This window comes from Pinus tabuliformis, chromosome 8 (genome assembly GCF_031772625.1).
Source record: "Pinus tabuliformis cultivar Carrire ecotype Pingquan chromosome 8, CPIR1, whole genome shotgun sequence".
Classification (NCBI taxonomy): Eukaryota; Viridiplantae; Streptophyta; class Pinopsida; order Pinales; family Pinaceae; genus Pinus; species Pinus tabuliformis.
The window spans coordinates 1900936677-1900963380 of record NC_142294.1 but is presented as its reverse complement, the minus strand read 5'-3'; the positions used below and the strand labels follow the sequence as shown (position 1 = coordinate 1900963380).

Here is a 26704-nt window from a genome sequence, read left to right as displayed (position 1 = left end):
ATATTAAATATTAAAAGCACATGGCGTATTGGGAGCTGCCTAACCTGGGATTTTGAACCAATGTTTTTTATCTTCCACCTTTTTCTATTTACTTATTCAATCAAAACTTGCTGATGACAGGGATGATGACAGGGAAGAATGAAGGGCACTCTCATGGGGGTAAAGAGGTAAAAAGGACAGTATAAGGATCTCATTATCTCCCACCAGTCTGCTGTATGTTCCGTGTCAGTTCATTCTTCTTTAAAAGCCCATTGCATTTCTATTCAAATTCGTATCCACAATATCGCCATATCTTCCTTCTGTAGGCCCGCTCTTATAACCTGCTGTTGGTAGTTGGTGAACATACCCATAACAATCATCTTTCTTTATTTGAAATATTAAAAGAATTAATAAAATTTTCATCGTCGTTCAAATTTGATATATTATTTAGTTTTCAAAATTTCAACCATGTTAACATCCACCTTCCTCATCTAGAAGATGCAGACAGCTGTGGTTGACATTATATTCATTACAAAATTATAAAATAGTTAATAAAATTATCACAAAAGCCTCGAATTTGCGGTGAGATTTGGTCTTCGGATTGTAGCTTTTGTTGCCCATATAGTGAGGCCATCAAATAAGTGCAGCAAGAGGTTTACAAATCCCACTTCTCCGTCTCCTCTTTCGACATCCACCCTATGATTCCATGCTCTTCAAAGCATATTGATTCAATACATACGCATATTTATGCATTTTGTGGGTTAGCGGAAAACTGTGAACCCATACATCCAGCTTCTGTTGCGATTTACCTTCTCAGCGCTGTGTGGACCGTCTTTTCTGGGTTTGGAGCTTCTGTTCGGTAAACAGGGCATGCCTTTTCTGAATTCAGAATCTGATATTTCCTTTTGTTGGATCATGTTATTGTTCGTCGTCTTTGGATTTCCATGGATTTGGAAGGATTTCTTCTTTGGATTTTCCTGGATTTGTAAGTTGTATTTCTGTAATTGTATTTCTGCGTATTGAGAGCACAGATTGTAACCTTCGCTTTTACCAGGCACATGCCTCTGTTTTTTTTTACAATTTCGCATTGAACGCATCACAGGTATGGATTGCTCCCCTTTTTTAGGTGTTTTGTTTTCTTAAGCAACCCTCTCTTTTGATTTTAGCGCCGTGGTCTCCAGCGCGCCTCCAAACTCTTGGACGGATGGTAAACGAAGTTTCTGGATACGTTGGTTCGAATCTGTGCACTTCCTACGATCCTAGGGCAACAGAACCGTCGGCACGACTTGAAACATCGGCCATCTGTAAGTTCAACTTTTGCGTGTTATGGGACATCTCTCGTTTTCTCGCATATCCCTTGTATTAATTTTACAACTGCTTGTAGTTCGTACCAAAGAGGGATCTGTATGATTTGGCACACAATTATGTTTTTTTCATGGAAAATTATGGAAATTCCTGTCATATTTTGAAAAAAATCTTAGGGAATTTTGTAAATCCAAGAAAAAATTTAAAATTTCATAATTTTAGGTGCTCTCCAAGTTTGAAAATTATGGAAATTCCTGTCATATTTTGAAAAAATTTAGGAATTTTGTAAATCCAAGTAAAAACTGTCAAATTTCATAATTTTAGGTGCCCTTGAAGTTCTTGATGGTGCTGAATTTACATCCACCATCAAAAACATGATTCAAACAAAGTCTCTAAAAGATTTTTTGAAATTTTTTTGCCAAAGCTTCCATAGACTATCCATTATCTTAATTTTTATTTTTTTTTACTTCCAATTAATCAGGAACAAAATTGGAACAATTTGTATGATACCATTTTGTATTTATTGATATTGAGATTTTCTCAATTCTGCTTAAAATATCATGAGGTACTGTATTTTATGTTTTTTCCCATTTTGTTTTTCTTATTGCGGTGGTTCTCCAATATCATTGCCCATCAAAAGACTGGACATGTGCTTTTAACTGCATGCCCTGTTTTGCAAACACCATAGATTTGTAGGTTGGATTGGCCAACAGTGGATATTTGTAGGGTTTGTAGACATTGAAGTAGTTATCAATTCACAATTGCATCGGTTAGCTGTTTTCCATTCAAAAGAGGTGAATTTTTTACTATAAGAAGGCTGATATCAATTTGTGCAGTTCGGTCATGGATGATGGTACCAAGTTTTGGAACAAATTAAAATTGAGCTGCAAAAATAATAGAAATATTAGGGTAACTGTAATTCAAAACATAAGTTGAACCCATAACGGATCTGATTACTGGAGCATATCCTGACAGATATTTGAATCTGAGCATGTCAAACAATGTAATTTACATAGAATAGGTTTAACCAATAGCATATTTGTTAATTGAAACAAATTGTCTCAACAGATATTTGAATCTGGGCATGTCGAACAAATGACATAGTCTGCTTTCTCGTCCCACATCCGGCCCATTTCTATTGGACATATATTAATATGAAGCAAACCTTGTTAATCCAATGAATAACCAGAGAAGCTGCATGGCAGCAAGTCCCTGCCATGAGCGGGCTTGAAGAAAAGAAACACCACCAAAAAGGTAAAGTAAGTAGGATAAGATTCTTTCTTATTTGTCATAAGAGATCTCGGACCATTCCCATGCAGGTGACAGCAGCATTGACATTGGTAATTTGCAGTGCAGCAGTTTCATGCACTGCTCTACTAGGTACAAAATTATACATACATATAACCTGTCATTTTTGCAAATGCTGGCGTAGTCATTCCAGTCCCTAGCCAACAGTCGACCCAGCTATTTGATCACTCGATACAAATGCTGGCGTAGTCACTCCAGTCCCTAGCCAACAGTCAACCCAGCTATTTGATCACTCGATACAGGAAGGAGTGGTCCCACAAAGGTAACCCTGCATTGATCCGAATCCTCTGACTCAACCCGAGTTCTCTCAGATTGCTTTTCAGGATATTCTTCATATAGTCTATTAGAATTCCCATCTTAAATAATCAATCAACAACAACAAAGACATATTCATTACCCTGTTTGGTTGAAGGAAGACCAAACATGTAGTCTATTGAGATGGATTCACAAAGACTGTTCAGAGTAAGTAGAGGGGTGTACAGGCCTTTCCTCTTAATGAAGAAGGTGGTCTTAGATGTACTCCCATTCTATGCCTTTAATGTGGTAATATTGTGATATAATGGAACTTGGCCCCCTACATTTGAATTGTTCCAATGGATTTATTACACTTTGATACAATATTTTTATATATATGTACGCTCAAAATTATTTTTCTCTATTTAGTTTTCAAATCTTGGCGATATAAAAGATTATGCGAGGATGCAACCCTACTTTTGGGTAGAGAAGGTATATCTATAAGTCTCTTGTTTCAAAAAAAAATCAACTTTATTGCCATCAATGTCATCGCCATGATCATGTGGGTTTTGTCTACAAAATTTTCCGAGTGATTTGTGGTACCAATGATGTTTGAGGATATTGGGAATTCCTGAAATAGAATTATAGAAGTACTGAGTAATTGGATGCTAACAAATCTCTTTACTTTTGCCCAACTATGTGTTTAGTTTGATCTTTGACATTGATTAGTACTACATAAGACAATTAAAATAAGAAATTTTTTAGATTTACACCTTACGTTATCAGAATATCAGAATATGGTGTTTTGATGTTAGAATTCCTCTGGATGCTAACAAATCTCTTTACTTTTGCCCAACTATGTAGGCCCAACTATGTGTTTAGTTTGATCTTTGACATTGATTAGTACTGCATAAGACAACTAAAATAAGAATTTTTTTAAATTTACACCTTATGTTATCAGAATATGGTGTTTTGATGTTAGAATTCCTCAAAGCTCTTTCCCTATGGTACGAGCTCACTCAAAAAGGAAAAGTCCCAAATCTAGCCGTAAGGGTTGGAAATCCCAAAATTAACTATATCTAAATTATGTAGATGATCAATCTATAAGAAATCAACCAATAATAATAGTAGATAGAAATATGAATATTTATCTGGAATATTTGTTGGAGAATTAAACTCATATTCTAGAGAATTTAAAAAAACATTGCATGAACGGAAAATGTGAATGAAAATTTCATTGAGATATGAGGAAACCACGTGAATCAAAAACCAAAGTTGCTAGATAGAGAATGATCTCACCACTAACAATGATATCATTGTTAATTAGCTAATAGAAATATCTTTGTTAGGCACAGAGGATTCTTCTGTTGATGATGATGATGATGATGGTTAACGTCCGTTGAGACCAAATAATGATCTATCGGACCTAAAAAGACAAATTATTTATTTTGATTTAAGATTTTATTCCTATGCTCAAAAAGCTTGGAGAGAAGCCTCCCGAGTTCACTATAATTTTGGCATTGTAAAAGGCTAGGAAGGTCAGTATTGTAACAAAGGTTGTGAAATTGAGATCTAATGTGGTTGTATGCAGGGCACTCTAAGAGGAAGTAGTTTTCATCCTCGATGCTCCTATTCTCACAAATATGGCAGATCCTTTCCATCCATGGCGTTTTAGGAACTGCCCAACGGCCAGTTTCACTATGGAGCTCATGAGAATTCGTTCTAATCTTTGCTATATTAATTTTCTTCTTTGAGCTAGTTAAAATAGAGAGATACTTTTGATCTTCAAGGGTGGGGTTGATGACCTTCTTATAATAACTTAATTTTCTTTTAGACGCTAAATCTTTCTCACACCACAATTTTTCTTTGAACTTAGAAGTAACAATATCTTTAATGTTATTTATGTTTTGCAAAGCATCATTCTCATTGATCTCCCAATAGTTTAACCAGGCTCTTGTGTCCTTATGCCATCCTCGGTTAAGCCTTAGGTGGTTTTGGCTGGAATTTAAAGCTAGCTTAGGAAGTCTATGATTGTCTATGTTATTGAGCTTGTGCTTGTACAACAGAAACCTGAGCATAGCTAGGCTCTCAATAAGAGAAAGCCCTGCTTCTATAAGGAGAATAGGATAGGGTGTATTACTTTTAATTTTCAGGTTATAAATTATAAAACGCTTCTGGATTTGCTCAATCTTTCTCCATGATTCTCTAGAGATGCTGCAGCCCCAAACTTCACAGCCATATAAGATAACAGGAGTGACTAAAGTTTCAAACAGGAACTTCTTTTTATCCCACATTACGAGGTTTGCTGTTTACAATTATTTTCAAGACCAAAATAAGCTTTCCATCCCCCATTGATCATTTTCCCAATGCTATGGTTCCAGTTGAGCTTGTGATGGATATCAATTCCTAGGTACTTGTAAGAATACACTTCCTCCAAGTTATTATTGTCATACATAAAATTAGCGCAAGTGTCCTTGGATTTGATAATCATAACTTTTGTTTTGTTACACGGGAACAGCTCTCAAGAGTTGGGAAACTCGTTTCAATGGTTCACGTGCTCTTGGGAGCTTTGGAACTGCATGGGAATGTTCCCTTTTCAGTGGGAGCTCCAATGGGAGCTTGGGAAAGTTCCGGGAGCTTTGAAGGTTGTTTTTCTTTAGTTCCGGCGTTCCCTGGGGTTGGGAAATACAAACCCTGTAGAGAAATATGTTGAACTGCCCACAAAACATGAGCCTAAGTTGAAACCTTCGCAGGAAGAAAGGCCGAAGACATCCTTTACACCGATATCCTTAATTGAGAAAATGGAGCAATGTCCTGATGGTTTAAGGAAGTGTGTGGGGGAGATGTCATGCTGATGAGTATTTCTTTTGTTGTTTATGTATATATATCACAAAAGATTGTGTGTGCATATTGATAATGTGGCAGTCAATGCTTAAACATTAGAGTTGTTTTAAGTTTTCTCTTAAGAATAGCTAGAGAAACATATGTAAAATTGTTCCTTTTTGTTTTTAAGCCAGATTGTTTCAAAGACTCATCTTGTGTCGTAATGAACTTGACATTTTAATATTTTATATATAAAAGTGAGAGACTTAGGGAGAGAGACACCCAAAGAATATATTTATATATAAGAGCAATTTTATATTTATTATTTATATATTTAAATTGATTTTAATATTTGAATATTTTGATTCAATATTAATTTTTATTATTATATAAGTTATATAATTAGAAAAAATATTTTTAATTTTTTTATTATATAATATCACCGCTTTCAATTAGCAGTTTTCTGTAAATTTTAGGGAAACTTCTAACGGTTCACAACACCCATACCAAGTTCCCAACGTTCCCACGTTCCAAAAACTCATGCAACATAGAAGGATTCTCTTAAAAAATCTATCTAAAAAACTTTCTGTTCACACTATATATAATTTATAATTTATAACCTGGCTTTTACACATGCCATATCACATTTCACATGACTATAAAATTACTACGTGGATGTTGATGTTAATTTCAAGTTGTATAATATACTACGTGGATGTTGATGTTAATTTCAAGTTGTTTTATTATAGTTTTAAACTCACCATTACCATAATTATATATTTTAATTATTTGAAAACAATATATACAGTAAGATAATTTACATATAATTTTTTATTATTAAAAATAATTATAATTAATTAATTTTAAAAAATAGATTTAATATTTTCAATTATCTGACAGTTCAACCAATTTTACTATTTACGTTTTATAATTTTTTGGAATGGTTCACGACACTTTGCAACAAATAGTTGATAATAATTTATTAATAAAGAAAATAATTATATAATAAGGATAATAAAGTTAAGGTTTTAAGAAAGTAAAGTTTAATTTATTTTTTTAATAAATGAAAGGTTTTTATTAAAAGAAAATTAAATAAATAATAATAGTATTTTTAATATTAAAAAATATATTTATGTATGTGGAGGTAGTTAATATATATGCGTTTTGTGTATTAATATTTATATTATGGGATGTTGTTAAATAGGGAATTTTTTACATAATAATTTTTTTGAGTGGTTTTAGGAGGTTGTTAAATGAAAGTTAAATTATTTTCTATTTTTGTGTGAAGTTGAGATATTTTCTCAATTAGTTATGATTGTGATAAGATGGTTTCTCTATATATAAACAAAATCTTCATATATTTACTTATTACAACTATAGTGATATGAGAACAATCACTATTATAGAAATACTATTTCCTTAATTCTAATGTGATATTAAAACCATTAAAATTGTGTGAGAATTTTTCTAATTTTCTTTATGCAAAATGAAGAATGAAAAATGAAAACTTGAAATATAATAGTTCACATGGTAAGAATAAAAGATAATTAAATTTTATTATTATTAAAATTTGATGGAACATAGGAAAAGTACTTAGATATACTTCTAACCATTATTCATAAACATTCTCATATCTTGCTTAGAAGTTTTGAGCAAATTGAATAGATAAAATTATATGTTATTCATAAGTCAATATTTTTATAATTTCAGTATTTTATTTTAGCTTTTCCATGGGTTGGTTTAAGAGTGTGTTAATGGGCTAGTGAATACTTATTATTATAAATTTAAGATTTTTAAGTATAAATTTTGTAGATCTCATAGAATAACTATCGGCATAGATCCATCTTAAGTATGGATCTAACATGAATCATGTGGGATCAAATTTTTTCACGTGCAAACTTTTTTAGAGTGAAAAATACAATGTTCTTTTACTTCTAATTATTTTAACATTATTTTCCTATTTAAAACATAATTTTTATTTTTATTTTAAAGGGCATGACGGACAAACTTACACATCCCCTCATACTAGGATGTAGAATGAGCCTCTTGTCTCAACAAGTGTGATTGCTAGAGGCAATGACCAAAAGAGAAATTATACATTGAATGTAGATCTATTGTATAGTTGATCAAGTATGTAAAGAACGTCCTCATGTATGGAAAGCATCATGATTCCACTTAAGGTCAAAGTTTACCAATTTTATGGAATGAGGTAACTTAGAGCTTATAAAAAATAGAGCCATATTATAGTGAAAGTTTATTTTGTGTTGTGGTTGGTCACATGCAAGATAGACAATTTTCATAGAGCATGATGTGATCGTGCTTATTTCAACCATAGAAAATCAACTAAGGAAGGGACAATGTACAATGTATTATTATATGTGTTTTGACTAAATTGTAGGTAAAAAGAGTGTAAGGGGAAGTACATACAGCTAAGGAAGGGACAATGTACAATGTCTTATTATATGTGTTTTGACTAAATTGTAGTTAAAAACAGTGTAAGGGGAAGTGCTTAAAGTAGGGTCAAAGCTCTGTAACTCTTAGGAGTGATGTATGATGAGAAGTAACATTTAATCAGATAACCTCACATTGTAATGATTCATCCATATTGAATTTGGCACACCAAATATTATATATTAGAGACAACAAAAATGGAGATAACTAATATATGCATGATTTCAAGGAATACAATAAATCAACAAATGAAAATATGATGGCTCTATGGTATTTGGGGCAAGGTTTAACATTTACATAATTTAATGTAGTAAACCATATATAATCACACATGTATAGTTTGGTTATGATTCAACATTTAACAATGTTTATGTCTCATTGTGTAAATGTTTGATGTTCATTGCTGAGCTTCGTTGAGCAGGAGGTTTTTCACCACTATAAGGAGTTGTTAACATTGTTGGGTGAGCCATTTTTGGACGTAGACTCTGTGGTGATTTTGAAAAAAGTGTGTCAAAATCAGATCATGTAAGATTTAAGGAATAGATTTCAATAGAGAGCAAGGTTCTCCAATTGCAATAGTTAAGTTTTTGGAAATTGTTTACACATTTAGAAAGAGTTTGTCAAGAAGTTGAATAGACTGTATAGATGAAGGAATATTATTATTATATAAGTAGTCACAATAGTTCTTTTATATGGAAGTTAAAACTTTATACTAATTGTATGCCATACAAATAGTAAATCATACTAGAAAAGAAAAATTGTAATATACAAACATTTTCAAAATCTTATAGTAAACTAGAAAGTAATAAAAATCTCAAAAAAAAAAATATTAAAGATAAATAGTCTCAAAACTGGATCGCTTTCTCCTTTCTGACAACATTTTATTTTAGGATCTGTTCTTTTAACCTGAGATCCTCTAGTGTATGGGATCTGATCACTTGTCTATATCCCTTGATATCGACTTGCAAATGCCCCCTCCGAATAGGTCGTTTAGCTTCGAATCCTTTTGGCTGGACAAATCAGACCTCTTACCCAAAATGAAAGATTGGTGGGACGCCTCAAGGGTAAGAGGGAAAATACCGATGGAAACTTTACAATTAAAACTCAAAGAGCTCAAAAGAAAAGTCAAAGTCTGGAACAAGACAGACTTTGGGAACATCCACGGGGAGAAGCGCCATCTAGAGGAAGCCATGTGATCCCTCCAACGACAGATAATATTGGAAGGCAAGACAAAGGACCACATAGCTCAAGAGGGGGAAATCCTCAATACTTTAGAATAGAGGAGGAAGCAAGAGGAGATTTTGTGGAAAAAAAACCGAGAGTGAAATGGCTACAAGAAGGGGAACGCAACACGAAATTCTTCCACCAAACTGTGATCAAGCATAAGCACTTTAATCGCATATTCTCCCTTAAGAACTAGGAGTGGTGTTGCTTGGTCCACCATGAGGAGATTACTGAAGAACTGATCTTACATTTCCAGACCCTTTTCACAGAACTGAAAGTAGAGAGACAAGAAGCAATTCAGCAAATTCAACATCACATTCCCTCCCTCATCTCGAAAGACCAAAATGAATCCCTTATGCTAGAAATCTCCCTCGAAGAAGTCAAGGAGGTGGTCAAGGCCCTCCTGACAAATAAGGCTCTAAGCCCAGATGGGTTCACAATTGAGTTCTTCAAAGTGGGATGGAAATTCTTAGGGAACAAAATCCTGGAGATTTTGGAATACTCTCGTCGATACCAGTGGTTATGGGCGGGCCTGCATGCCACATTTCTTGCCCCTATCCCTAAGAAGGGTGAAGCCCTAGATTCGAGCAGGTTTTGCCCGATTTCTCTCTGCAACGTCATCTACAAGATTCTTTCGAGGATCCTAGTTAGAAGACTCAAACCCTCGTTTAAGACTATCATAGGACTGGAGAAAACGAACTTTGTGGAAGGCAGGAATATATTGGATGGAATCATCATGGCTCATGAGGTAGTCCATACCTTATCATTAACATGAACTCTAGGTATGCTCATAAAGCTAGATCTCTCTAAATCAAATGATAGATTAAATTAGGAATTTTTATCGATCCTTGTTGGGTTTGGCTTCTCCCCGACATGGATCAGATGGGTCAAGGCATTAATAGCAACACCATTCTTCTCAATCTTGGTGAATGGGGCGCCCTCCTGACCCTTTCAAGGATCGTGAGGGCTTCAGCAAGGGGGTCCTTTATCCCCTTTCCTCTTCATCATTGCTGTGGAAGGCCTGTGCCACCTAATTAAAGTTGAAGTTGTCTCTGAGAACCTTATGGGCCTTAATATATCCCATGGAACCCCACCGACAACTCATCAACGATTTGTAGATGACAACATGTTGTTTGGGAAGCCATCACTAAGAGAGTTGAAGAAAACCAATGTGATTCCAAAGACGTTCCAACAAGTTTCAGGCACTTAGATAAATGGAGAAAAGTCATATGTATTCTTCTTTAATACTCACCCAAGGGTCCAAAACCTCTTGGCTAGAACCCTGGGATTTAGAGTGGGAGAGCTTCCCAACACTTATATAGGGGTTCCTCTAGTATCCAATTCCCTCAAGCTTACAATCTAGAAAGAGGTGATGTCTCGTATCAACAAGAAACTATCTAGATGGCAATCCCAATACACCAGCTTTCGACATTTCCGGCACCCAAAAGTATCTACAGAGAAATGACAGAAAAATTATGGAAATTTCTCTAATCTGGGACTCTGATCGGATGAAAATGGGCATTGGTGGCATGGAACAAGCTGTGTAAACCAAAATCCCAGGGTGGCCTAGGCCTAAAAGACCCAGAGATCATATTCCACGCTCTGAGTGCCAAGGTGTGGTGTTGGTGGATACAAGGGGGACACAAGATATGGAAACAATTGTGGAATGGAAAATATGGGATCGAGGGTGGATTGTAGCCCCTACAAGATCATATGCACCTCACTAACGGATTCTCGATCTGGAACCAGGCTAAAACCTAACAAGCCTTCATCTGAACACACTGATTTTGGGAAACCAAGAATGGTGGAAGAACCATATTTTGGAGTGAACGTTGGATGCATAATCCAAAACTAGATCAAGAACATGCCTTCTTAGTGGCTAGGGACTCTCCCTCTTAGTTAAGAGAAGAATTCGTCAAGGACTTCTATAAAGGACTCCATTCAAGAATCAAAATGAAGGGAATGGAAGACTTCTAAGGACTAGCCCCCACAGGTTCCCCACAGGGTATGGGAGGTCTTCCTTGAAACTCTTCGGCAACGACCCATCCTCAATAATCGGGAACTAGATAAGCTGCGTTGGGGATATAGACCCCACATAATGTTCAACTTGAAGGAAGCCTACTCCCTTTTATCGACAAAAGGAAATATGGAGCTAGACTCCATATGGAAACGAATATGGTATTCTCGCCTATGGCTTAAAGTAACATTCTTCCTGTGGTTAGCAAGATTGGTTAAACTACTAACATGGGACAAAATATGAAAGAAAGGCTTAAGTGGGTCATCATGCTACCCTCTATGTCACAAGGAGGAGGAAACAATAGACCATCTCTCAATCTCATGCCCACAAGCATTGGAATTCTTGGGGCATCCATTAGAGCTCTTTGAGGCCTCAGATAGATCAAATAATAGCCTTGGGGAAACTATAGAAACATGGAGATGGTCCCTATTCAAAAACCTTGTTGTCAAAAGAGCTTGGTACCTCTCACAGGGCTTAGTACTATGGAACATCTGGAAAGCAAGGAATAGAGTAATCTTCCATTCGAAACCCTTTCATCCCCTTATGGCCTAGAAATTGTAATACGTAACATCCAAGAAACCCTCACCATTGGTTAGTGGAAGGACGAAGATTGGAAAGAAGAAGGACAGGAGTGCACCATCCTCTTGGCATTAGATATTTCTCAAAAGTCCTCTATCTCGCCTCCTACCTGACACCTACATGCAAAGCAGATGTCCTCCAACAGGTTCAAATGCCCCCCACAAGGATTCCACAAAGTGAGCTTCGATGGAGCATCTAAGGGAAACCTTGGGAAAGCGAGCTTGGGGGGAATAATCCGGAGTGACAAAGGGAAGGCGATTAGAATATATGAAGCTATGCGTGGACACACAACAAACAACGTGGTAGAGTATCTGGCCCTGGATAGAGTATTACAGATGACCAAAGATCTCAGAATCATAAAGCTATAGGTCACTAGGGACTTGCAAATTGCCATCTCTATGCTTTAATGCCTTATCAATGGCTCACCCCCGGACAAGGTAATTAAAAGTTGTCACCTAGAATTGTTAGGGGAACGCATCCAATCCCACCTCTCATTTTTTTATTATGTGATCACGGAGCATGTTGACCGGCAAGGTAGCAAGGCAGCAGATCTCCTAGAAAATCAGGGTTGTGAGATACAGGACTAGGAAATTCAGCAAGAATGGCCTTTCTCCTACGGAGATAACTATCTGGAAGAGCTACAAACCATAGTGGAGGAGGAGGCCGCTTCCCTGATGGTGGTGAATATTGAGAATAACGTGATCATCGAGCCTCATGAAGAGTGACAAATGTGTCGCGGGAGAGCGTTGTACCTCTCGATCACCTCTTCATATATGGTGGAGGGAATGGCGTACATGGACATTCAATCTGGAGTGTGTGAGTAATCAAGGCGCCTCGGGAAGGGGAAGTGTTGATGAATTGATAGGCGAGATGAGGGAGGAGTTGAGAATTTGTTTTGATGCTCAGGTCTGGTGGTGGAGCTACACTTGGTTTTCTGCTTGATGACGGAAGCGATGTTAGAGGCACGATATAATTGGTGGTTTATGGATTTTCTTTGGGGAATTATGGTTTGATGCATATCACAGATTCCAACTTCTTGTTTTTCTCGGGCCTTGTAGGGCAAGACTGGGCTGGAAAGTGCTAGGGGGAAATAAATGTTATTTCTAGTTTTTTTGGGGCAAGGAATGTCTTTGTAAAAGATGGCAATGCCATGGAGAGGGAGATGATCAGGAGGCGCCAAGCTTATGGCAAACTGTTGTCTTCCTGATAGACGGCTCTGTACAATGGAGTGATTGGTGTGGTGGGGATAACGAAGGTGGTGCTAGCAAAGGCGATCGTGCTGACTCCCTTTGCTTCAAGCGCGCGACCCTAGCTTTCGGGTGGACTAACGAGTGGAGTGAAGATGCCTCCGACGAGTGTTGGAGCAGGTTGGGCTCTGGGAGGTCGATCTGGTGGACAGGAGGGGAGCAATTCAGGCCAGTGGACGGGGTCACACTCTCGACTGTTGTGGGAGCACTTGGTCGATGACAGTTGTGCCCCATTCCATGACACGTGCGGGCTATCCTCCTGGTGGAGCCAGGGGCGAGGAGGGATGAGGCCCTCGCATTGGCAACCATGATGGATGGAAACGAGAGCAATCTTGTGGGCAAGGCTCAGGGTGCAGGTTCTAGAGTGCGTGGAGGGCGAGGTAGTGGAACTCGTGGAGGTCAATGTCTGACTGTTCAAGGAGGAGGCGGAGGTCGAGGACATGTGAATTAGCGTGGTAGCAGTGGTGGCACAAAGACATCCTGTTTGTGAAACAAATTTCGGATATTGCGCTCTCAGGAGGGTGGTGGGCGTAGGAGAGATCAAGTTGTTCAAAGCGATGAACGCGATGAAGCCCCTTACCCATAGGGATTCCAGCATTGCTGCTTGGAAAATTGTTGTGGCCTAATTCAATCCTTGATGGACCAGATAGATGTGGTAGAACGAGTTAATCGAGAAAAGCATGAGGAGCTAATGGCAACTCTGGAACACATGCATTACTTCCAATGCCAAGTTAGGGAGCGAATGGTGGTAGTCTGGCAGGGACAAAACCATCTAGCGGAGAAAGCGGAAAAGATGGAGACCTGGATGACACACTTCGAAGCACACTTTCATTGCAACTTCCGGCCTCTGCCTCCTCTAGGAAATGCTCCAGATAACCCAGCTTCTATCACCTCAGACCATTAGTAGGTCCTCTATTTTTCTTTATGTTTTATATGCTTATTGGAGTTTATGGCCCTCTCATTTGTGGACATTGCTACTAGTATTTTTTTGTATTTTTGCCATCTTCTAGAGACTTTGGTCATTTTTTTTTTGGAAAACATCAGATGTATATCTTTTTTTCTGAATAAATAAAAGGTTGAAAATATTTAGTTATATAAATTTATTCATAAAAATTATTATCAAAATAAAAAATACACATATAACTGTGTGAGGTAAACACGGCTATCGCATTGTTTTACGAGGTTGTTGACTTCAAACTAAATTAGCTCCCACGGGAGTTATTCTCTAAGCCCATTATAATCGTGATAATGTAATGTGTCATTTTTCAACACAGTTTTCACCTTTTTCCTCTCTGTTTATAGCTTACAATTACATTAATATTGTGGAAACGCTCTTCTCATTTATGATATTCCAAAACATTATAGAATTTTTTTTTTTGGTTACAGATGCCAAATCAGTAATACCAGGATAGCCTGCCTTTTCGTCTTTGGTGTGTGACAAGATCTGCAAGCTGGTCTTTTAAGCAGTATTGTGCAAAGTTCACCGAATGCCAAACTTTTCGCGACCATCGGAACAGATTGGGAAAAAGGAACACGACAAATCATTCGATGAAAATAGGGACGAAGATGTTATAATAGTCGGCGCTGGGGCGTCTGGCTTGGCTGTCGCTGCATGCCTTGCAGACCTCGGAATTTCCAGTCTCGTCCTGGAGAGAGATTTTTGCGTGGGGTCCCTGTGGAAAAACCGGACGTACGATCGGGTGACGCTGCAGGGCAGCAAGCAACACGCCCACCTTCCTCTCATGCCCGTTCCTGATGAATACCCTATGTTCCTCCCCAAGGATCATTTTGTTGCCTACTTGGAAAAATACGCTAGAAGATTTAATATTCAGCCGCAGTTCTGCCAGTCCGTGGAGTCTGCGAGCTTCAGTCAAGAGACGGGAAGATGGCATGTCATTGCAAGGTGTTCTTCGGATAATTCTGAGAGGGAGTACCACGGAAGGTTTCTAGTTGTGGCGACAGGCGAATTCAATGAAAAGTTCATTCCAGATGTTCCCGGGCTGGACCGCTTTCGAGGAACTGTTATCCATTCGATTGATTACAAAAATGAAAAAGATTTCGAAGGCAAGAGGGTTCTTGTCGTGGGATGGGGAAATTCTGGCATGGACATAGCGCTGGAGCTTTTAAATAACGACGCAGGGCCGAGGCCGTCTATCGTAGTTCGTAGTCCGGTAATCATATGTCAAAACCCCTAAATCTTCCTTCTGTACAGCCATTTCAATTTTTTCGCTAGGGTTTACATCTTTTGCATCTACCGCTGGAAAATTTAAAGAAATGCAAAATTGAACATTAAATTCGTTTTAGAAGAGAATGTTTACAATTGCATGAAGCGATTTATGAATCTTTATGCCTGAATCACGAAATCTCCCTCGGAAATAAAAAAAATTCTGCAAAGCTGTGAGTATGCAGACAGGAACCGGATCCAGGGAAAAAAAAAAGAAGAAAGAAGTTATATCTGCGTACAGCAATTTATGGATCTTTGACATAATTATGCGGGAATCGTTATACTGTGATGGTTTTTGTCGGAAATCGGGATTTTCTGCAAAGCCGTGGTGAATTTTTTTGTCTTTCAAGTTTCCTGTCAGCGATGGAAACTCGAGGCCGAAAGCTATTTCTGTCCCAATTTACTTTCATAATGTCTTTTCTTCGACTCATTATTTTTCCAAGTCCAAGAATGTAATGAGCAGAGTCCAAGAAGCCTCACCACACTGAAATAAAAACAGCACTAGCATATACAGTTTTAAACCAAAAAGAGTGCCTAAGAACTACTGACCTTCAGCTGAAAGTGAAAAAAAACGTTACAACAGACACACAGAATACACACTGCTAAAATATGAATAAAAAGTCCCCAAAGGAGAGCTGACAGTCTGAAAAGACACAGCTGCTATAACTAAAAAAAGCCTTGAAGGTATAAACAGAGTTTAAATCGTCAGGGCCAGATTCAATCACAATACATAAACCTGCTTCAAGAATCGGCGTCTTTTAAGATAGAAGATCAGCTACAGTGTTGTGTTCTCGGAAAACATGCTGGACCTGGGTGGAAAGCGTCCTGAAAAGCCCTGATCTTGTTGTGCCAAGATTTCAGCCGAAGAACCTTGACCTTAAATCTACAATAAAACCATTCCAAAATCACTTTTCAATCCCAAAAATATACACACTTTTCTGCCTGTGAAGAGAGCAACTTTCATTACGCAAACTTTTCTGCCTGTGAAGCGAGCAACTTTCATTAAGCAAGAAGTCCAGCTTCTGTATTGGTTCCAGAGCCAACTCCTAATTTTCCCTTGTAAAATTGATCTGTGGAGGGATACAGAACTCATCGGGCACGACCAGAAGTTCAGCACAAACCCCACCAAAAAAAAAGAAACCGTCCTGTGTGATCCAGCCGCACTAAAGGAACCAGATTCACGGTCTTCTTAAGCTTGGAAGGGACATAATATTCTTTTTATTTTCATGAGGCCTCAACCGTTGAGAAAACTTTTCTAGTAGATATTTCTTAGATTTTTTTGAGAGTTTATGACATATTTTCTGGTTAAAATTATTCAGAATCACGTAATTGGATAGAAATTTGCTAGAATTGAATCGTGAACTATTTATCATTAATATTTTATAAAAAATTCCATTTTCAAAACTATGAAATTATATAGGTAATCAAAAACATATTTTAAATCACAAAAAATAAAATATATATATATTTACCCATTTTAAATAACAAAAATAAAAATTTGAAAATAAAATAAAATATTTTGATAAATTTTCTCTGGTGTTTTCATGTTTTGCTTAACCGGCATCCAGGTAACTAATTCGTCCCAATAAACTCGTTCTTTGAAATTTCACGGTTTCTAGCCTATTATTAATTCTTGTATATTTTGTCCAAACGATAATTTGGTCCGTGTTTTTAATTTGCATGTAAGAATCATGTCCTGCCGCGAGAGTTTTTCGGAAGATCCCCAATTTCTCTTGCATTGCAGCTGCTTAAACTGCTGCCTCTCCGAATCGTGGACAAATTACTTCTGATGCATAGTTATCTAGTCCTAGGCAACACTGCTTCTTACGGCCTACCACGGCCCGTGGAAGGGCCTTTAGAGTTCAAATTTAAGACCGGCAAAACCCTGGTGATTGACAACGGCACTGTTGACAAAATAAGGCAACGCAAGATTAAGGTAAATACACTCAATTCTTCGCTCAGAAATCGAAGTCAATTCAAGTTCTTCATTACATTCTTATTCGCAGGTCGTCCCAAATTTCATCCGCGTAACGCCTACTGGTGTCGTGTTCGAAGATGGCGTCGAAGAGGATTTCGACGCCCTAATCTTTGCGACTGGTTACAAGAATGAAGTACGGCGCTGGCTCAAGGTATGTCTGAACAGTGATTTTCTGAGTTCGAACTGTGTTTGTCCGGATATGTCTGGTTCTGAAAATTGGCATTTAATTTGCAGAATGGCAGAGAGCTTTTCCCGGAGGACGGACGTCCAGGTAATCGGCCTCCCAGCGCCTGGAAGGGAAGCGACGGTCTGTATGTAGCTGGCTTCGGAAAAAGAGGTCTGTTCGGAGTTTCGGAGGATGCTCAGCGGATCGCGCAGGATATATTTCAGTCCCTCAAGAATGCATCATGATCCTGCAACTTACGCCATTCGGAGAAATCTGAGAGGGGGAGGTTTTGTCGTGTTTGGATTTAGCCACATGTTAAATGGGATTTGTAGAGGTTTTTCTTTGATAAATAAAATAAAATGGATGTAAACTATTTTCAATTATTTGAAACACTATTATTAAATTAATATTTATGTTTTATATGGTTCGTATCATGTTATTGGTCCAAAATGAATTTGATAGAGAAAATGAAGTTTATAAATTTTATTATAATTCGTTAGGGTTTAAATGCCTGTAGGTTTTTTTTGGTGAGATGGTTCTGATTTGTTCAGAGAAAGTTGGTTCGGATTTTTCATTGTATTAGATGAACGTTGTCTACATTTCTAATACCAAAGGGAATCCGTTATGAGGGTAGTGAGTGAGTAAATAATAAATGACTTTTTTTAAAGAAAGTTAACTAAAAGTTTTGAAATAAAAATTTAAACTTAAATTAAATTTATAAAAATAAATAAATATACAAAAATAAATAATTTATTATAAAGTTTATGAGAGATATAAAAATAAATAATTTATTATAAAGTTTATGAGAGATTTTCTGCTTTAGCAGAGCATGCAGAGAAAATCAAATCATGTTTGCATCAAGGAGATCAGTGTTATTGCTAGAGTTTTGTAGTTTCATCACCGTAAATTTAGGGAAGCCCTTGAAATTGAAAAAGGCCAAGCACTCTCAATAGAGAGGACGGCTGGAAGATCAGTAGTTGTTGCTGGTCCGTCACTTCCTAATCGTTTTATTCTTTTCCTCCCCTCCCTCTTTTTATAACTTGTTCTAGTTTTCTTATCCCGTAACCTTCTCTCTGCCTTTTTCTTTGATGGTTTGTCTTTGTAGTATGAGATATTTAATAGCATTTAGTTTATGCTAAGAATTTTAACTTAATTAATAAAAGAAAAAAAAGACTTTAATATTGAAATGGATCTATGATAATATGTTTTTATTAATTTATAATTAAATAAAGTTTAACAATTAAATAAATTTAAAAATATATGAAAGATTTATTCTTACTATATAATACACACACACATATATATATATATTTAGAATAAAAATTAAAATAAATATAAAATAGTTAATACATGTCCTACAAACTTTTAATTTAATAATGGTATAGCTAACTATTAATTTAATAATTATTTAAATCCAAAACTTTAACTTATTTTAATTTTTAATTTTTAATTAAATATAGTTATGCCACCTTTTCCCTGGTCTGGTCCAACTAGCCATTTCCTAATCAAATTTAGCCATTAGTTAGTCTACATTGTTGTTGCCTGGTCAAAAATGCTTTGACTATTTAACATGCAATCTAATTCTTCAACTTATCTTGACGATGAACCACACTGGATGGTTCGATAAACCACACTGGTTGGTTCGAAACACGTCAACAAATGAAATATCATGTGATTAAAATCTCTCATAAGCTTGATATGGATCACAGAAGGCTCAATTCAACAACTTATCGATGATGATGATGATGATGATGATGGTTAACGTCGATGAGACCAAATTTTGGTCTATCGGACCTAAAGAAACAAATTATTTAGTTTGATTTAAGATTTTATTCCTATACTCAAAAAGCTTGGAGAGAAGCCTCCCAAGCTCACTATTAATAATTAAATAATTATTAATTATTAAAACTAAATAATTATTAATTATTATAACTAAATAATTATTTTCTCTCTTCCTTTCTTGAGTACAAAGAGAGTTTTAAGTATCCTTTGATATGCATTTTTTCCATAAATAGACACCGTTCCTCGCCAAAATGCATTCAAAATAAATAATTTTTAATTATTAAAACTCTTTATTTTATTTATTTATTAATAATTATTTATTTATTCAATGTAATAAATAAATTATTATTATTAAAAAACAATTATTTGTAAATAATTAATTAATTTAATAATAACTAATTATTCATTCCTATGTAATACATAAATAATTAATGGTTAATAATAAATAAATAAATAATTTATAATTATTTATTCATTTATCATAAATAAATAAATAATTTATAATTATTTATTCATTTATCATAAATAAATCATTATTATTACAAATAAATCATTATTATTAATAATTAACTCATTTATTTAGATTCTAAAGTTTAAAAAAAAAATATTAATGTTAATGATGAAATGTAAAAAATATAATAATTATAAATATTATTTAATATTAATTTAATTTAATTTAATTTAATTTTAGTGTAATGAAATTAAATTAAGTTTATAAGAAATCTAAGATAAGGATCAGGATAGAAAATTATACTCAAGGTAGTATAATGGGTAAAACATATGAGAGAACTATAATTGGAAGGACTAGTATGTTTAGTTAGAAGAAGTCAATTTCCATTCATTTGGCTCTCCTATCCCTATTGAGATTATGTGGATGCTTCATAATTTCAAGAGTGTTTTTGATTTTCCTCTTTTGACGGTGTTTTCTTTAGCGAGCACTTTACTCTTGCCACAAGAACAATCAATTTTATAAACTCCCTTAACCTGTTGTTGATCCGAGTGTTTTTGATTTTCCTCTTTTGACAGTGTTTTCTTTAGCGAGCACTTTACTCTTGCCACAAAAACAATCAATTTTATAAACTCCCTTAACCTGTTGTTGATCCATATTATTGTTGAGACACCTGTGTCCTAATGTTTTAAAGTGAATATGTCTTTCTTCCCCAAAATCTTTGCAATTTTATATGTTCCTTTAATGTATCGTATAATACTTTACCACAACGAGTTTGAGGACCTTGGGAGAGGACCTTTATTATAATTTGTTTTTAGTGTGAGGAATGACTTTAACCATTAACACACTAGGGTGATTGTTATTAATTTAGTGTTATAATTTGTTTTTAGTGTGTGGAATGACTTTAACCATTAACGCACTAGGGTGATTGTTATTAGTTTATGAAAATCATAGGATACTTTATCACAACAGGTTTGAGGGCGTTGGGAGAGGACTTTTATTATAATTTGTTTTTAGTATGAGAATGACTTTAACCATTAATGTATTATGGTGATTGTTATTAATTTATGAAAAAATTTGGAATGAAATCTTGATTTGTGTTGTTTAAATTAATTTTTCACAGATTCAAAATTTAAATCAAATTTTTTCAAAAAATCACAATTTAAAATAACTTTAATTTAATTTTGAATAAATATATATATATATATATATATATATATATATATATATATATATATAATTTAAAAAAACTGATTTATAACCGAAAAGAATGAAATAAATAAATAAATTTAATTTCTAATTCCCTTTAAGACCATCTATCCGACTCACACCGATAAATTCCGCTAAATCGACAATACTCGCGGATAGTTTGACATCGTCCCAAGTTGGGAACACACCAACCAGTTACAAAAAGCCGAGTTGGCATAACAGTTAGAAAAAGCATGCAATCACTCAGGCCGTGAAGAAAACATCTAAAAATAAAATGAGAAAAAGCCAATGGGAAAACGCCCACATGCGTGCCGTCCTTCCAGACAGAGAGCCATGGCAAGCATGCATCCCATCCCCATGTTCTCTCACCAATATAGAGCTGGCACGCATACAGACATAACCCAATCATCACTGGATCGGACGGACTCGATTGTGCCACGTGTCTATGTGAGTGGAGATGGGTGCGTGATGGCGGTATTTTGGTATTTGGTGCCGCCCTGCAGACAGAGAGCCATGGCAAGCATGCATCCCATCCCCATTCTCTCTCACCAATATACAGCTGGCACGCATACATACATAACCCATCATCGCCGGATCCGACGGAGTCGATTGTGCCACGTGTGCGTGTGAGTGGAGATGAGTGCGTGAATGGTGGTATTCCGGTATTTGGAGAAGAAGCTGTTTGACGGTTTATTTTGCGGGATGAGCCTCTGTGTGTGTCTTGTGAGGCTTTTTCCGCGCTCTGTCGCGTAAGAATCTTTTGCTTGCTCCATTTTGTTTGTAGCCGACATCGACATTTTTAATTACTCTTCAGCAGAGATGGCCTGCTGATTCTTTCCGTCGGCTTCCTGTTGTTTAATTTGTTCGCAGCTTCCGCCAGAAAGAAAGTGTACTCCTCATCGAAAAGAATAAAATTACAACCATGAATAAAGAAAGTGTACTTTTCATCCCAAAAAAATAAAAATAAATTAAAAGCTAACCTTAATTACGCCGTAAGGCGTCTCCATTTGAAATGAATTACCCTAGTTACGCCGTAAGGCGTCTCCATTTGAAATGAATTACCCTAGCCGTCGCGGTGTCCTATTATTCACCGTAGATTTGTGGTGTTAGACGATCAAACAAAACTTGATCGTTGATCAAAAATTAAAACGGTTCATGAAACTGAAACGGTTCATGAGTTTTCGCCCTCAGATGTGCCTCGTGGCTGGCAGTGGATGAGATTGTCGTCTCAAGTGATTCGAAGGTGATTATTGATTAGGCGATGGGGAAGTTCTCCCTGAGTGCGCTGTTTGGTGATTCTCAGATCCCCTGCATGAAGGATTGTTTCCACTTTGTTTCTTTCAACTATGTATATCGGGAACATAATACCCCATATAATTGGCTCTCTAATCGTGGAGTTTCTGCTCTGCCTGGGCTGATACATTTTGAGTGCCTGGAGAAGGGTGCTATAATAGGTTCAGGAGCTTTCCCCTTTGCATGATGTTCCCTTGATCAATTTTCCTGGGAGGCGTTGCTGGACCTTATCTCCGATCCCTGTCATTCGTCCACAGGCTTATTTCGAGCTGTTTGGAGATCTCCCCACTCTCGCAGAGGGATTGCTTTGTTTTTTTCGCTACAGGTGTTTCTGTGATTTATTTTTTATCCCTATCAGACATCGAGGCAGTTCTGTGGATTTCTGGAAAATGTAACAGCATATATTTTTAATATAACGCTTGTTGTTTTTTATCTCCGAAAAGAAATGTACTCCTCTCCATTTTTTTTTAAATAAAAGCTATTAACCGTTGCTGCCATCCTACGATTCAATCCGCTATTTGTCATTGTGATATTCTTTTTTCTAAATAAAAAGTATTAACTGTTGCTATCATCCTACAGGCTACGATTCAATCCACTGTTTGCAATTGTGATCTAGCAGTTGAGATTGCAGAGCAGCTTTCAAGGTTCAAAGAATTCCGTAATCAATTAATTGGTGTTTCTTGTTTTGAAGTTAGAAGGCTGGGCAGCAGGGATGGAACTTGGAGGGTAAATGTTTTGTTACATTAAGTATAATTCAAAAAAATACAAAATTGTGGAGATCCTCTTTTGAAAATGTATAAAAACCATCCAATTTGATAAGCGAATTTATTTTAAAATTGTAATCTTAAGAAATAACTTTCATCTTCCAGTACCGTAGTTGTGTAAGCCTGAACATATTATTATATGGTTCTTGGTATTATTTCCTTACCCAATATCTCAAAAATAACGGAATTATATTTTAACGGAATGGTTGTTGTAATTGCTACACAATCCAGATCTCTAAATCGACGTGCACAGTTGCAGATTTGTTAAGCGGTCGTGTACGGTTTTACCTTATTATGAAACTTACAAATTCATTTTGAGGGGATCTACATAAAGTAATTAATTAATTCAAGGTGCACATTTCAGTTGTTTCTTTTTTTATCATGAATTTGTTTTTCCCAAGGTAAGGAGCGCATTCCGTTTATGTTCATAAACGGATTTTCTAGAAATTCAACATTTATCATAATATAATATAATATAATATAATAATCGTAAATAAAATTATATATATATAATTAAAAAATAATTAAATAAAATTTATATATTCTTTTATTGATGATTACGTCGTAAGGCGTCTCCATTTGAAATGAATTACCCTAGCCGTCGCGGTGTCCTATTATTCACCGTAGATTTGTGGTGTTAAGACGATCAAACAAAACTTGATCGTTGATTAAAAATTAAAACGGTTCATGAAACTGAAAAGGTTCATGAATTTGAATTTTCGCCCTCGCCGTTCACCCTAAGAACTGGTCTTTCTGAGTCTGATTTCCAGAAATTGCCTATTTCCTTTTGCACCACCAACGCCGAACAGAGCAGCAATGATAAGAAGAATGATGTCGAAAATTTTTGCATCAACATCGATCTTGAATGCATGGTTTGTCTTGATCAATTCAAGGATGGTGATAAATGCCTTGTGTTACCAAAATGTAGCCATTGTTTCCATGTTCCTTGTGCAGATGTTTGGCTCTCCCAGCGCTCCATATGCCCCATTTGCAGAGGCAGTGTTGAAATTATTAATGTTGATCAACACCCATGTGGGCCAATGCGTTCATCTCGCACTTGAAATCTTTTTCAGTCTGTGCTGAACATGGCCGGAGTCTTTTAACTGCCAGCAAAGATTGATCTGGCAGTTTGCCTTTGTAGATTATACCTTTCCTTCCCTGCAAAACAATATTGTCTTCGCTGAAGTTGCCAGTGACCGCCACAAGATCAGCCAATCTCATCTTCCTGATGGGCATCTCGAACAAGCAAACTTTAACAGATCTCCGAGCTCGGACATATTTCTGCCAATCGTTGGGCTCATTGGTACTTGGCAGTGGGATTTTGACAGATCTTCTGCTTTTTGCTTCAGAAATCATCCAATGAAGACCAAGTAAAATCCAGACAATTAACACTATGACAAATAGAAGAAAAGCCGCAACAACCATGGGATTGTTCGGTGCTGTGCACGTCTTTGAATGGGGAGGCCCACATAGCCCAGGGTTACCCTGAAAATTAGAGGCAGAAAAGTTGTGAGTGAATGAAGGTATATTTCCAGTAAGCTTGTTGTTTGCTACATTGAAGTCCTTGAGACGGTCGATCCGTGTCAATTGCCAGGGAATTTCCCCTGTAAGTTGATTTCCATTCAGGCGGAGGATATTGAGGTATGTGCAATTATGAACCTCAGCAGGAATAGGTTCCATAAACTTGTTCTGGGAGAGATCAATGGTTACCAAAAAAGGAAGCCATTAGCAGAGCTCCTTGGGAATGGTACCCGTAAGACTGTTTTGAGAGAGATCCAAGCTCATCATACTCTTGCAGTTCTGTACTCCAGATGGAAACTCACCTTAAAGCCCCAACTCTTGAAGCGAAATTGACTTCACTTTGTTATCATCATCATGCCAACAAGTAATTCCCAGAAAATTGCAAATAAACCCATTGTTAGTGTTCTGGAAGTTCCAGGTGCGGAGGTTCCCTTGAGGGTCCTTCAATTCCTTGTAAGTAGTCTAAAGACACTGTACATCGTTTCCTGGAGAAATGGTCTTGGACGAACTGAGGCATATGAGTTGGAGAATGAGTAGCATGAACCGTAGCAAGCCCAAACACCCAAAAATTGTCATGGCTTAATCAGTGCTCTCCTGTCGTTTCAAACACAATCCTGTACCTGCCTAATCTCAACAAATGGCCGCTGCTCACCCAGCTCAAACAGGATTGCTGGTATCCAAGTGCAAGCATGAATCGCTTGCCCCATTTGCAGAGGCAGTGTTGAAATTATTAATGTTGATCAACACCCATCGACCGAAAAGCCTCAGAATTCAGTGGAGATTAACCGTGCAGAAGAACAGGCACTTGGGCCTCAGTTAGATATTATGGGTAATATTAATTCTGATTCTCACGCGGATAATGTCGTCATTGAGATTCTGTAAGATTTTGAGAAACACAGATAGATCTAGATCTGCAAAACAATAACAAGCTTGCAATAGAAGGAAGGAAGCGAGCAAGAATTGAGAAAATAATGAAAGTGAATTTTACAATATGAGGTTTAGAATAAATACACAAAAGCAACTAAGTTAAGCTTAGTTGTGCATGCAATAACTAAAGCTAACTAAAGCTAAGTGTGCTTTATCTTATGCTAATGTGTACATGTGCCACATGCATGCAAGCAATAAGTTAACTGGAGCTAATCTAGGTGCATGTACACCAACACAGCTAGTCTACAGCTAGTCTAAGTGCATGTACACCAACACCCCCCCTTAAGCATAACTTAGGTGAGTGTGATGCAATAATGAATGGGTCCCGGCAACACGACCATTTTAGGTACCCATATACAATGCATAAAAAGGAGGAAAGAGGGAAAACCCAGTGGGAAGAAAACCCCCCCTCAAAATATAATGCAAAAGTAGAGAAAAGACAACTGCTAGGCAGTCGTGTCCTTCACCCCGAGTCGATCTCGCAGGAATCGAAACTTCTGCTCAGCATGTTTTCTTCCAGGTGTCGCAAATCCGCGGCCTGACAGAGCCATGGCTTGATTCCCAAGTAATGCAGAACGTAGAGCTCCGGAGGGTCTGCGCCGAAAAAGCTGGTTTTCATCTCGTATTCCTCGGTATCGTTGGACCAGAAATGCTTCAGATATTTCATGCGCCTCGGGATCCTGTGCCACCATGTGAAGACCTCGTTCAGGTACCCCTGGTCTCCGCCATTGTAGGAAATTATGTCCCTCCTGTGACGCAGCAGGAACCTGAAGGTGCGATTGGAGGGCTCGATCACCATCATTCCCGAGTTGAAAACGAACCTGCTGTTACACGTTGCCGAGATCTCGGGGAGATCGAACAGGAAATCCAAGTTGCGGAGAATGAGAAGATCCGAATCGATGAAAACGATCTTGTCATAGTCAGTGAGCTGCCATAGCCTGAATTTGCTGTAATTCCATTCGTTGTAAGAATCTTTCTCCGCTCTGGGGTTGCGAATCCTGCGGATTTCTCGAACCTGCCAACCGGCTGCCCGGAGGCCTTCACGTTTCTCCTCTCCCACCTTGTTTGAGAGAGTGCCTGCTGAATGCCGCATAGATTTCAACGATAAGCCAATCAAATTACCGCTGACCTCCATTTCGAGTTCTGTAATTGATTCGGAAAGCTCTTGAAATCTCATTCCATTGACTTCCACGTCTTCCATTTGTGGATTAGCCGCGTTGGAGCC

General features: G+C 36.9%; 2 protein-coding genes across 7 annotated transcripts; one reads left to right on the top strand and one right to left on the bottom strand.

Moving 5' to 3' along the window:
- Positions 1-561: 561 nt before the first annotated feature.
- LOC149244014 (putative indole-3-pyruvate monooxygenase YUCCA9) lies at positions 562-17955 on the top strand. 6 transcript variants are annotated; one of them, XM_089374704.1, is made up of 7 exons: positions 562-838; positions 1034-1081; positions 1161-1283; positions 14554-15338; positions 17079-17327; positions 17398-17520; positions 17604-17955. In XM_089374704.1, exons 4-7 carry the CDS (start codon positions 14655-14657, stop codon positions 17778-17780), a joined length of 1233 nt encoding a protein of 410 aa, XP_089230830.1. In that variant the 5' UTR covers positions 562-838; positions 1034-1081; positions 1161-1283; positions 14554-14654; the 3' UTR covers positions 17781-17955. The 6 variants fall into 6 exon arrangements, with proteins under 6 accessions (XP_089230830.1, XP_089230832.1, XP_089230833.1 ...); XM_089374706.1 differs by having other exon boundaries at positions 1146-1283; XM_089374707.1 differs by lacking the exon at positions 1034-1081 and having other exon boundaries at positions 1146-1283.
- Positions 17956-24042: 6087 nt separating this feature from the next.
- On the bottom strand, positions 24043-24711 carry LOC149244013 (putative inactive receptor kinase At1g27190). The gene has a single exon (XM_089371378.1). It carries the CDS (start codon positions 24709-24711, stop codon positions 24043-24045), a length of 669 nt encoding a protein of 222 aa, XP_089227504.1.
- Between the last annotated feature and the right edge of the window lie 1993 nt (positions 24712-26704).